Source organism: Periophthalmus magnuspinnatus, chromosome 13, assembly GCF_009829125.3.
Source record: "Periophthalmus magnuspinnatus isolate fPerMag1 chromosome 13, fPerMag1.2.pri, whole genome shotgun sequence".
NCBI classification, from domain to species: Eukaryota; Metazoa; Chordata; class Actinopteri; order Gobiiformes; family Gobiidae; genus Periophthalmus; species Periophthalmus magnuspinnatus.
The window spans coordinates 15,797,798-15,810,408 of NC_047138.1; the positions used below are offsets into that span (position 1 = coordinate 15,797,798).

Below are 12,611 nucleotides of genomic sequence, written 5' to 3' on the forward strand. Positions count from 1 at the left end.
AATCTTACTATGTTTTTATTTTTACTTTTTTCATTATGACCATTTTAAAATCTGGCAATACCCTCCCTCCTTTTTGTCTTTCTGTGCTTATCACATATGAACCTACTTCTGCTGTGCTCAATTTTGGTATTTCTGTTTCAAATGTCTTTCACCAATAGGCTGTTTCTGAATTTTTCCCTTATAGTGGAGTGAACCCAAGAAAATGCCCTGTCCTCCTGGGCTTTTCATACAGGCCTATGACAGAGAGAAGATGTAAGTAAACCAACACAACAAATCAATGTAAACATCAATACAGCAATAGAAAGGATTGGTCATCCCTGGATGCCTCAGTGTGAAAGGATTCTAGTCTTTCAAAGAGATACACATATTAACACAGCCTAGATATGATAGCTGAATATATGTTTTCCGTCCAGTGCTGTGGCATGATGACCATAAATGTGCTTTGTTGTCCACACCAGGCATATGCAGCCACAGTGAGGGGGACTGAGGATGCACCAGTTGTTCAGCCTGGTGCTGGGCCAGAGGGACCTGTCCAGAGCAGGGGACCTCTTCTCTTTGGAGGACGTGGACATCGAGGATTGTCTGTCTCAAGCTCTGGACCAAATTAAAGCCATCTCTTGCTCTGCTGTCAGTTTCTATCTCACATTTCACTCTTGTTTTGGTACTGCAAATGATTCCTCTGTAATAACAACAACCAATTGTTCAATTACAGGTGTTTTAATGATCAAAAATATCTTGAAGAACACCACAAAATGCTATTATTATATTAAAAATATTTTCTCCATCAGGATAATATGCACTAAATTTCATAGTACTTTCTTTTATATGTTTTGTTTTATATGTTGCCTTATATCTGTGTAATCCCTCAGTTGTCCAGATAGGTTCCATAGTGGTCCATGGGCATTTACTAGTCTATGTGCTCTTATACTTGTTCTGATATGGCTCAAGATCATTCTAGAGATATTCAGGTTCATTTCTTTCCTGTGAATGTGACTTTTTTGTGTCAATACTTGCTCAAATGAGTATACAATTTTGATACTAGTCTTAGTATCGATTAATATCTGTTTTTTGATACTTTTGACAATAGAGCTTGTGCATGATCTCGTCACATGAAATAAATATGTAGCAGTTCTGAAAATACATTAGTTTAGGATAGCCATTTGGTTGCGTCACTACTCTCAGATTCGCTGTATGGTATTTGTGCATAAAAATATAGATGCCACCTGCTAAGATTCTATCCCAACCTGGATGAACATAGAGCCTTTTTCAGATTTTGCTACCAGTCCATAACAGTTGTTCACCTTTTCTGACAGGATTATTTGACCAGCGACAATGACCAGGCCGTGGTGGAGATCTGTATCACCCGCATCACCACCGCGATAAGAGAGACAGGCTCCATAGAGAGACACAGTACTGCTCTGGTGGCCCTGTGGGAGTCCTGTCTGGAGCATAACCTCACTCCACAGCGGGAAAGCACAGAGGACACACCTCATGCTAAGATCGCTTCGGACATCACCAGCTGTATCCTGCAGGTATGACAAGAGTATACTTACAGAAGCAGGACCAAGCATTCTGAATAATACATCAACGACATGCAAAGTGAGATTTTGCATAACTCAGCCAGAGGTCTTTCAAATGTAAATGTGAATCTCCTCTCATTTTTCCCATAAGAGTTTCACTGCTAAAAGGCAGAAGCATGCTTTTTGCTTTTTACGAAGAACTAAAAATGTGTTTAATACCTCTAATAGCTGATCCTCGTGAAAAAGCATGTGCTTAAATAATGGTACTCAGATACACTCAAATGAAAGTGACTTTTTGGCATGAATCTGCTAAGCGTAGCATTTGATGGTATTATATATGGGCTCTGATGCCAACCTTAAACCTAATCATCTATGCATTAAGAAAGGCATTTTGTTGGATCGGACCACCAGAAGAACCATTTTGAAGCAACAGCCATAGACATTACTTTTTGTCCAATCAGGGACATTGTTGGATGAGAACCTGGTGGAAGAAATTGTATGACTAAGCCAGACAGTTGTTAATCATGGTTCAAGACACTTAGAGTTGACTTACTTTGCACCTGTAAACTATCCAAGAGATCGTCACCAATCAGAACCAGAGTTCATCTATGCTGCCTCGATGTGTTACCTACTAAATTTCTAAAGTCTGTGCTCAATACTTTGCTGTCACAACTCGTTTGCATAGTTAACATGTCACTTCAATCTGAAACATTCCCAAGAGCTTTGAAAATTGCGTTTATCAAGCCTCTCCTAAAGAAGAGCAGTCTTGATGCCACAATATTGAACAATCACGGACCAATCTCGAATCTGCAGTTTTTAGGCAAAGTCGAACTTGACACTTTTTTGAGGACTTTGCTTATTAACTTTCTCCAAATGAACAACTCATTTGATGTTTTCCAATTAGGTTTTAGACATGGGGAATCAGTGTTTTAAAACCTGGAACAATCTTATGGAATATGTGACACAGGTCACTACTTTGACAATGTCCAGGCTCAAAATAGTTGTGTTTAACTGCATATGACTGAAAGGTTTTTATTCTGCACTCTTCTGTTTTAATGTTAATTTTATGATGATTATTTGTGATTATTTATGTTTTGATTTGTGTGATTTTAATTATTCTGTAAAGCACTTTAAATTACTTTGTGTACAAATTGTGCTGTACAAATAAACTTGCCTTGCCTTCAATACAAGAGTGAGAGATGGGACTGAGAAACACATTTCAAGAGAGCTTAGATATTACCATCATTCTGCACTACCATCTAGTGTCAGAATATTGGTACAGCATCATAGTATGTTCCAGGAATGTAACTGCATTCTTGTAATTAACATGCAGGCTAGATTGTAATAATTTATTTTCTGTTCTAAATTTTATCCATTTTAAATTCAGTGGACATCATAAAAAAATTGGAAAGGGATTTGCTATATATATTTAAAAAAAAATCAAATTGTCCTTTTGGGGGTGCTAAAGCCCAACAGTTGTTTTTTTTTTTTTTACTTCTGTCTGCTTGTTGGACCTGCTCATGAGAGCTGTGTGATGACTGATTATAGGTTTAAAAGTCTGAAACAGAGGGCATATGAAGTACCCTATCATCATCTCCTATGATACATGTGTGTGCACAGAACTACAGCTGCCCCTCGGTGATGGCTTTAGCAGTCCCTGTGGCAGTGCGCTTCCTCCAGAGAGGGAACAAGGAGCTGAGCCGGAACATGTCCAGTTACCTCTCTCTAGCCGCCATCGCCAAAGCAGATCTCCTGTCGGACCATGCAGAGGCCATCACCCTCAGTGTGCTGGGAGGTAATACATTTACTGCACTTTGGGCTTTATACCTTTGTCTCCTGTAAGGAACTTTGCTTAGAGATGACATAAACATACAGACATAAAAACACTGCATCTTGAAATAATATATTGCAGTTCTGTAAAGCTCAGGAATTAATTTAATATAAATACAGTATTACAAAAGTGAACATGGCTTTTATGCACTAATTGACAAAATTTTCTCATTTGGATATTTCCAATGATGTATTAATATTAACAATGATGGCAGTGAACAGTTATTGGAGTTTTAGTCCCTTTATTTGAAATGTGTGACTGTAATAGAAGTGCTTTACAACAAAAATGAAGATTTTATACTATAAAGCAAGCATAACGGTAACTGTTTTAATTATGTACAACATACATTCATTTTTAACATTAAACAGAAGCTTAACATATTTACAATATATATTACAAGAAAGTTATTTAGGTTGTAAACATTGACCTCAGTTTTTTTAATTCTCTCTGACAACTTAACAGTTAAACCAAAAAACACAAACATTTGAGATTAACTTAAAAAAAGAAAAACAAACAGCTTTAATTAAATGAATACAGAGAAGCCATCTTTATAGTTATTAGTTTGGTCTTACTAGTCAGCAATGGTTAAATGGAGGCGTATTCAATACAGCAGTGATCTATCACAATGTTATTTACAATAATACCACAAGTACTTCACTGTCACCATCTACGTGTGTTTAATACCAACTGAAGAAAATCTTCAAACAATACAAATGAGACTACCCCTAAAATTAGGAATATAATACAAGATAAAAGACCATTAATGCTTTGCCTCATTATGTTTCACAATGTTTAGAGATATTATGGCTTGCCTCTCATTGTCCTGCTCCTTTAAATCCCTTTTGTATAAGCACATCTTTTTGTGTCAGTGAATTAAATCTTTGGTAAACGTTTCTCTTCTAAACCAGCATCATTGTAGAGTTGAGTTTGTTTGGGGCTTAGTCCCATTAGTGGTTACTATTAGCAGTCTCTCACAGTTTTAGTTTCCTCTGAACAGCACATGCCATTTACAGAAGCTTTGCAGCATATTGTTCATTGTAAAAGTGTTGCATACACCTTTCTTAATGTAGTTTATAGTGATATATTGTCTTCACTCTTAACGTGGCAGCTTATCGTGATGTTGCAGGAGTCACATTGATTGTAATTGTTGTGTTTGCACATGAGTCTGTTAGTGGATGAACTGAGCTCCACCATGTGGCACCATCTCACTAACACCCCATGCCACCACATTGCCCCTGTGGCCACAGCTTTGGTTGTCCAGTTGACCAAGCTGAGTAATCTCTTCTTCTGACAGCACCCTGTCCCATATATTCACTCCAGTCATCTTCCCCGCAAAAGCAAGCTTATGGTCAAAGCCCTCTTCAAAACCAGGCACCCCACGTCCACCACAGCAGCCATTCCTCTCCTGTCCCAACTGCAGCGAACCTCCTTGAGGTATGACATGTCCTTCAGCCACTCCAGGTATAACCACCGCCCTTTGACCATTCACCCAGAGGCTGGCTTTGCCCTGCTCAGAGGACCAAGCTCCACACAAGTGGATCCACTGGGAGGTTCCTCCTGGCTTCAGCACTCCACTGGCCTCCACCAGATGAGCCTCTCCCCCCACAGTGAGCTGGGCCGCGTCATGGCTGAGCAGCAGCTCAATCTCATATGGGTTCCGTCGATTTCCATATGATAACAGCACTGTTTTGTTGGAGACGGCATTTGGCTTCACCCAAAGACAGGCAGTGAAGGAGGAGAGTGATAGTGGAATCTCTGGTATAACTGAAGTGTAGATACGCCGTGAGCGCATGGGAAAGAGAAGTGCCATGTCACAACCTACAAAACACATGCATTTATTTTAATACAATGAATATTAAAAGCTTTTGTATTGAAGTAATGGAAATATAAATGATACTAGAAGAAAAATGTGCTACTCCACAGCCGTGTGTGCTAAGAGTTGCTCTACACTTGTGCTTTGTCACTACTCAGACCATCATCTCTGGTTAGAATATATTGCTATTTGACCAAGTTGAGACACCTGGACAAAGATACAGGGGGTATCATTTGTTATCACACATGTGACCTACGTATGTCAAATAGACAGAGATAATGAATGTAAGCGAAGGTTTTTTTTGGAAGCCACGTTGTGGAGGTAAAGACACAGATTGTTGAAAGGAAGCAAAAGTGAGAAGATGTATATCTTGCCTCCAGGTAAGTATCTTTGCTTCAGTGATGACAGCACCTCTTCCAGATCTGTCCTTGACTGCTGTAATGCTCCAAGTGTTGCTTCGAGATGTCCCTCTTGGGAAGCGACCTCTTGCTCCTGGTGCTGGTTTGAATGCTGCAATCCCATCTTTGAATGTGGCCCACTGAAGCAGCTGCTCTCCAGCTTCAACAGGCGAGCTGTTTGAGACTGAGCTGTGGAGAGGAGCTGCTGTAGGACTCGCTCCAGCTGGAGGTTTTCAGATTTCACATTAGTATCTTCATGTGGTTTGAGACGGTCCAGCATGCCTTTAAAATGGTTGTCCAGCTGAAGGGACACTTTTGTACCAGCTGCCTCCACTGCTGCACCACAAGAACCACCATACTGAGCTACAAATCTATTCAGTGGAACAAAGAACAATCTTGAAGCAACTACCAGTATCTTAAATCTTCAAACACAATTTTGTTGTCAACTGACCTGAGCATCTCCTGCCGTAGAGAGTCCATTTCCACCTTAATGATGTCATCGGCATACTGGAGCAGCATGTTCTCTCTCATTTGACTGTTCTCCAGCATTGAAAACATCTTGTCCCATTTGCTCAGGTCGGGTACACTGCAGGGTACTGTGCTTGGTGTGGCTGTAGACACACAAAGATGTATCAGTGTCTACTGTGAGCATAAACCAGAGAAAATAATATTGTAAAAGAGAATGAGTTCAGTGATGTGCTGAAGAGGAAAGGGGAAGAGGAAGCTCTGTGTGTTTGTGTTTAGGAGGAGGGGATTTGCCTGTTTGACTAAAACATCATGAAGAAGCTCTAAGACAAGGTGGGAGGTAGAACAGCCTAGGAGTGAATATCTTTGTCACACACTGTTCTTATTACCATCTGAGCCTCTTAAACTCTGTTACCAAACATATTCTGAAGGTACAGAGGCCCGCTGGGTTTATTTTGCCTGCCTGTCTATAAGGTTTAAATTAATTAAGGCTTCATGCATCCTGTGTGCTGAACCTTAAAACATATAAACATATTTAATTAGAACATTCAAACACTTGAGCTTGTAACAAATGACAAAATCGACATGACCTCCTAAACCTAACTCCTTCGTTTGGAACATGAAAATTACTTTTCTTGTTCTAAGATAACATTCTTCCTTTTATGTTTCCTGCCTGATCACACCACACTGCTCTTTGTACTTATTTCACTACATATGCAGCAGTTTCAGGACGCTCTATGCTTCTGATATTGTTCACAGCTGGTAGCAGTTGTCTTATTTCTGTAGTGTTGGCAAACTTTATGCTGTTTTCCAGAATAAATCATAAATCAATAGCAAATAATTAAGTATTTTTAGGTATAGTTTGATCCATCAGACTCAGTTTCGCTACATTTACACTGCTGATAGAAGCACCTGTGTCACAAACTAATACCACATGTTTCTTCTCTCTATACTATTAAAACATGCACATAGTTTACAGTAACAGTATTCATATTGATATATTCATATACTTACATTCTGTTGTCTCTGCTTCTGTGATTACATTGTAGAAAGGATCCGCATAGTTGACCTCTATATCATCTTCATAGATGGCCAGTGCTACACACAGGCACAGTGAGAGCACGTGCAGTGCACGGGCCAGTCTGCAGTGGGACATGATGCTTCTCTTGTGTGTGTGAGTTGAACAGAGTGAGAGGCGTTCTTCACTCTCTTTTCAACAGTTCGCCCCCTAACCCAGGACTCGGCCCTCCTCTTAATCACTCCCCTCCCTCTTCCTTTCCTCCCATTAAATGCTGAGCAATCCTTGGCAGGAAGCCCAGCTATGTAGAGTAGCCCAACAGTACAGAGGGGATGCTCGAGTCCTGTTTACTGTGCAGTGATGTACTGCACGTGATCAACACATACATGTCAGAGCCTTCAATAGTGGGTCTTTATATGAAACAGTGTACAGCACCAGTCAGTGCTGTACAGTTTTAACAAATTATCGTTTATACTGATTTGATTCACCAAACCTGTCCTTTTGCATTTTTCCTGTCAAATTTTTATATAGCGCTTTTCCACCTTCAAGGCACTTTACATCAATTCACAGCCACATTCATACACCGATGATACATAGACTGGGGGTGAGGTGGGTTAAGTGTCTTGCCTATTCATCTGTGGGAGCTGGAATTGCACTGTCAACCTGTGGGTCAGTGGTTCAGACCAATGATGTTGATGTATGTTGAGATCAGGAGTTGAACTTTCGTATCAGTGAACAGACACTCTACCAACTGATTTTTGGCTCATTATGAAAAGAGTGTGACTAGGCAAAGTGGGATCAGTTGTGATTTGTTTGAGTTGTTTGTATAAATGTGCCCAAAATGGTGATGGTTAAGGAATTCTTCTGAACTCCATCATGAAATTTCCAATGCAATGCAAACACGTTTGACCTGAATTGTTCTCAACTGCACTCATATAAGAAATTAAGTAATCTTCATCTGAAATTTACAGGAAATTGAGAAAGTATTTTTGAATTTCTCTCCTTGTGCAAACACTTGGCCCTCACAGGCAGAAGTATACACAGGCTTGAGCTGTGAGTGAGCCAGTGAGTAATGCGTCGTTGGAGGTAGCTGATGTCGTAATCTAAGTCCACAGCAGCTCCTGCATATCACACATGTGTGGGGGAGGGGCGGTGAACACAAACCTTTTTTTTCAGATTTTAGTCCCATGCAGAGATGTGTGAGGTTCTCCAGGTGAGTTAGGGTTTGTGTTCTGAGGACTGTTATAATCTTAATGTAGTCTTGATTTACATGGTTAAATAATTACCAGTCTTTGTTGTTCCCGGGTCTGAAATATTAGAAAATGGTACATGTTTTTATATAGCACTTTTCCACTTTCAAGGCACATAAAATGTTCATCCATTCACATTCATACACAAGTGTACAGCGACAGGACCTATGGCTCAGTGGTTGAATATTCTAGCAACTGAGCTGAGAAAACACAAACCAAATTTAGCTGGAAAGGGTGATGGGAACATTATACCTCTCGTTATCCTGTTATGAGTTTACCCAAATTTTTCCTTCTGAAGTTTGCTCGCGCAGTGGAATATGAGACAACCATCGTCTCAAATTAATAATGGATCTTTTAAATCGCCACAGGAGAATCCCAAAAATCACAATAACATATTATATTTGTCCAGGTGGTAACCACTTGGCCACATTCTTATTGTAGTTCTGGCACAGGAAATCCATTGATAGCCATCAACTTAACAATGTCCTTTTTTTAAAAGATAAGAACAAACAGTTATGAATTAGTTTCATCCATAAATTTGTTATAGACACATTGAGATGAATGATGTAGAAGTTATTTAGGTGAAAGGGGAGAATGGTTGGAGCTTTGTAGAACTTGGCTTGTGTCTCTGTGTACAGCATGATCCCATTCAAATACATCTGGCCGGCCCTTACACATTTAGGGCTGATACTTTATGATATAGAAATAAAATATGCTCATGTAACATGTGTTTCTGTTATCAGTATCATTGTTAAACTGGACAGTGTCCATCTGGAATATTTGCATTATGTTTATAGAAGTACAGGGGGTTCCCCTTGACACAAAATGCACAGAATCCTGAGGAGGTGTGCTTTCTGGGAGTGGTTTGCCCAGTGTTTAGATTTAACAGTCTTTGCACCTCTGCCCACCTGAGGTTAGCTGAGCTGCTTGATGAACGACTCGTGGGACAAATGTACATTAAACCACAGTTGGAACTTGCTATGGAAACCATGTTTTAGTTTAAACATCCCCTATAAAACACAGCTTTTGCTGAGCTCTGCATCTTCACAAGAACACTTCTTGCATAATATTCGTGTCCACATTTTACAGCATCGCAAACTTTGAACACATGAGAAGTATTGAATTTCAGTTCATACATACAGTGTTAGTTTTTGTTGGCTGTACATTTTTGTGGGTGTTTTTGTTGCCTTCTGTAAATAACATTATAATTTTCAGAAACAAGACAAGTCAAGCCATAGAGAACAAACATTACTTTCTGCACATGTTCACCTGACTGTGCACGGAAAGGTTAGCTCTATAAATTTTCCCCAGCTCCTGTACAGACCTTGTGTCCTCTAGCCTTTAACATTCCATAACAAATCTTTAAAACGTACAGGGCACATGTACTTGTTATTACCAGCTTCCCTTCTACACCTCTTTACCACTTCTGTCGGACTGTATGAATGTTTCTGCCATAATTTAGCACATCATGGTATAGCATAACACAAAAATGCACATTGAAAACCTAGCAACAAGGCATATTTCTATAGGTGCACCATCCTGATGATTTTCAACACTATAGCTACATACCAAAGGTGCACATAACTCACTGGTTTACAACTAGAGGAAATTACTACAGTAGACACAATTATTATAGTATTATCGTCAAAATTGTAATCATTCATATGGGCATTATAATCTCTTGACAATGCTACTCTGAGCTGTGTGTACTCCCCTTGAATTAAGACAGTTATTTGTGTTTTCTGCACTGAAGTACCAGGCGGTGATTCAAATCCTGCTGATAACCCAGGGAGAAGTCAGAGCTTCAAAAGAAACATGCATGTTGTTAAGGTCAGACCATAATATCGTCCCAACCCTAGAATAGAAGAAGAAACAAAACTTTGCTGTTATTCATGGGCCAGAGCTACATTAAAACAAATAAACACTTCCAGTATTACTTTACATTTTAGTTAAATTGTAAATGTGTAACTTTGTGCCCTGTTGGCTTACAGAGTTACCACTTACCACTCATTGTCAAGAATGCTTGGTTGGATTGTCATCTGTTTTTGTGACCCAAGGTATTTACTTTGAAATGTCATGAGCCAAAGTTGTGCAGAGGGAATCCTTCAGAGTTGTTTGTACATGAGTCAGCTGCCTTAGGTAATTCAGCAGCTTTTGTTGTTGTTTTATAAAGGCGTTTATTTATCCTCATGGTATCATTGTCATATTACAGCTTGATTTTTCTGGCTTGTGTTTCAGTTATCTCACTCCAGGGAACATGTGTGTTTCAGATTCCCATTTGTACTTTGAATGAAAACTCTGCTGCACTAATTAACTCTTCCCTGGCAGGTAACCACATGCTACTGCGGGTCCTGCCATCGATCTACCCCAGACAACCAGATGTCCTGCACCGTCACCTGGGCAACCTGACGGACATGATGCCAAGGCTCCAGCCACCAGAGCAGCAGCATCTGCTGAGGCTCATTCAAATGGTGGCAGAGCAGCACCCACTAGTGAGCTTTGTTTTTGTTTTTAAAACCAATGCCAGTATAAAAAAAACTGTGTTTTAAGACCATTCCTGTTAGTTAAAGAGGGTATTATGCAAAATCGATTTTTGTACCATGTTATGCCATTGCTCCCTCATCAAAAACATGCCTTTGTGATCTCTCCCAGGCCCAATTTGAACCCTCCTTAAAGATTCTATGTAATGCTCAACCCACAAGCCTACATCCTCCATGCTCGCACGTGACAATCCTCCATAAATATATAAAAACACAATGCAAAACTGCAACTTGACAAACCTGATATGATGTGCAGTAGTTTCATTATTAAACATGTTAATATGTTGTTTTTTGGTGAATATAGCATTTTCAAAACAATAAAAGGTAACATAGCGATCTAAAAAGCAGTTAATACCCCAATGAAGTAAAATACCCCCTTTTTAATGTAAACACAATAACACACCAACATGTTTAATAAAAGAATATTTCCACATGACAACTACAGGACATGTATCTGAAAATAACTGATTATTCATGTGTATAATGCAAAACATTGTGTTCTACAAAATGACAAGTTTACGCAATGGTATTAGCAACCAAGTAGTTTCCCATAAGAGTTGAGTATAGAAAATCCTGTCTTTCATAAATGGGAAAGTACTATGTAATATGAAAATCTCCAATGCTGAATAAAATACTTTTAGTTTTGGAGAAACACAGCCAGCCATCTGGAGTAGTTCAGATGATCACCCCCAGCAGCTTCATGACTGCAAATCTGTCCACTTTGACTTAGCGGAACATCTCTGTCATTCCAGCTTAACACAAGTATATGTGAGGACATGTGAGTTATTTCCGTTTCATTGTGTAACCCATGAACAACCCTACATGCATCTCTCTCTCAGTCCTGTGTATCCATTTATTTAAGCAGATGAATGAACACACTTAATGTACATTTCACATATTTTTCCTTGTAAGTATAAAACGTATTAAATAAATCCTTATAATAGCGGTGGCATTGTGCTGTCTTTAAGTCGATATAAGTGTCATATTTTGACCTGATTTGTTTTTCAGATGCTGAGCCCCCATGTCCCTGCTCTGGTCAGTTACCTTCTGGACCAATCTCTAGCAGAGGCTCTTTTGGGAACACTGGTGGATGTTTCTCAGGCCAGTCCCTCGTCATTGGTCAGCTTTCTGCCTGCACTACGGGTCATGGCTCATCAGTGCCCAAATTTTTTGGGGCACATTTCCAAAATGTATGGTGCTGTGGGCATTATTAATGAGGTACATACACACAAAGTAATTCAGTTTCTATACACAACCAGAAAGATTGACTCAGTGTAATGATGTTTTTTTTTCTGTGTTATGCAACTCTACCGCAAGTCAGTTTATAAAAGTACTTCAATCTGAGTAGTTAGTATTGATGAGAGACTGAGCACGCTTTAATTAGCTAAGTACATTTACAGAAAACTCATGACTCACTCAAACTCACTCATGTAGCTGCATGTATACAGCTGTAGAATCAGTCCAGCTCACTGATGAAAATGTTGTTTTGTGAATCTATAGAACCTCACTCAGTCTGGGTGAAAGGTCAAATCACCACCACCACCACCATTATTATAATTTACCATCTTTGAGTGATTATCTGCTTCTTATTAGTTACATGGCAACCTAACAAACGTATGCTGTCATAGGACCCTAAGGCTGCAGTGACCCCAGTGGGTGGATATGGCAGTATCATACACTTATTATGGTTGCGTCTTACTCTAGGCTCTACAAGAACACTCCAATGACATTTAAAGAAAAAGAAAAATTCTTAACAATGAACTGCATTAAGAGTAG

The 12,611-nt window shown here is 39.4% G+C and overlaps 2 protein-coding genes across 2 annotated transcripts in view; one reads left to right on the plus strand and one right to left on the minus strand.

Annotated features, from left to right (window-relative positions):
* Window positions 1-489: 489 nt before the first annotated feature.
* The window catches only part of veph1 (ventricular zone expressed PH domain-containing 1), a 49,321-nt gene continuing 37,199 nt past the window's right edge, over window positions 490-12,611 (plus strand). The window contains exons 1-5 of the mRNA XM_055226157.1: window positions 490-627; window positions 1,314-1,532; window positions 3,141-3,315; window positions 10,624-10,787; window positions 11,844-12,053. Of these exons, the coding sequence (XP_055082132.1) occupies window positions 490-627; window positions 1,314-1,532; window positions 3,141-3,315; window positions 10,624-10,787; window positions 11,844-12,053 (906 nt within the window). The remainder of the gene's footprint in view (window positions 628-1,313; window positions 1,533-3,140; window positions 3,316-10,623; window positions 10,788-11,843; window positions 12,054-12,611) is intronic.
* On the minus strand, window positions 4,310-7,276 carry ptx3a (pentraxin 3, long a). Its single transcript, XM_033977518.2, has 4 exons — window positions 7,042-7,276; window positions 6,014-6,173; window positions 5,539-5,933; window positions 4,310-5,169 (listed from the first exon to the last, which is right to left on the minus strand). The coding sequence occupies exons 1-4, from the start codon at window positions 7,181-7,183 to the stop codon at window positions 4,520-4,522; spliced, it is 1,347 nt and encodes a 448-aa protein (XP_033833409.1). The 5' UTR covers window positions 7,184-7,276; the 3' UTR covers window positions 4,310-4,519.

Bases quoted from the DNA above. Each gene is read 5' to 3' on its own strand.
- ptx3a (XM_033977518.2), bottom strand. From the start codon at position 7,183: ATGTCCCACTGCAGACTGGCCCGTGCACTGCACGTGCTCTCACTGTGC. The intron at 6,174-7,041 runs GTAAGTATATGA...GTGTGTCTACAG, and splicing joins AGAAGCAGAGACAACAGAAT to CCACACCAAGCACAGTACCC. The intron at 5,170-5,538 runs GCAAGATATACA...TGTGTTTTGTAG, and splicing joins GCAAAGATACTTACCTGGAG to GTTGTGACATGGCACTTCTC.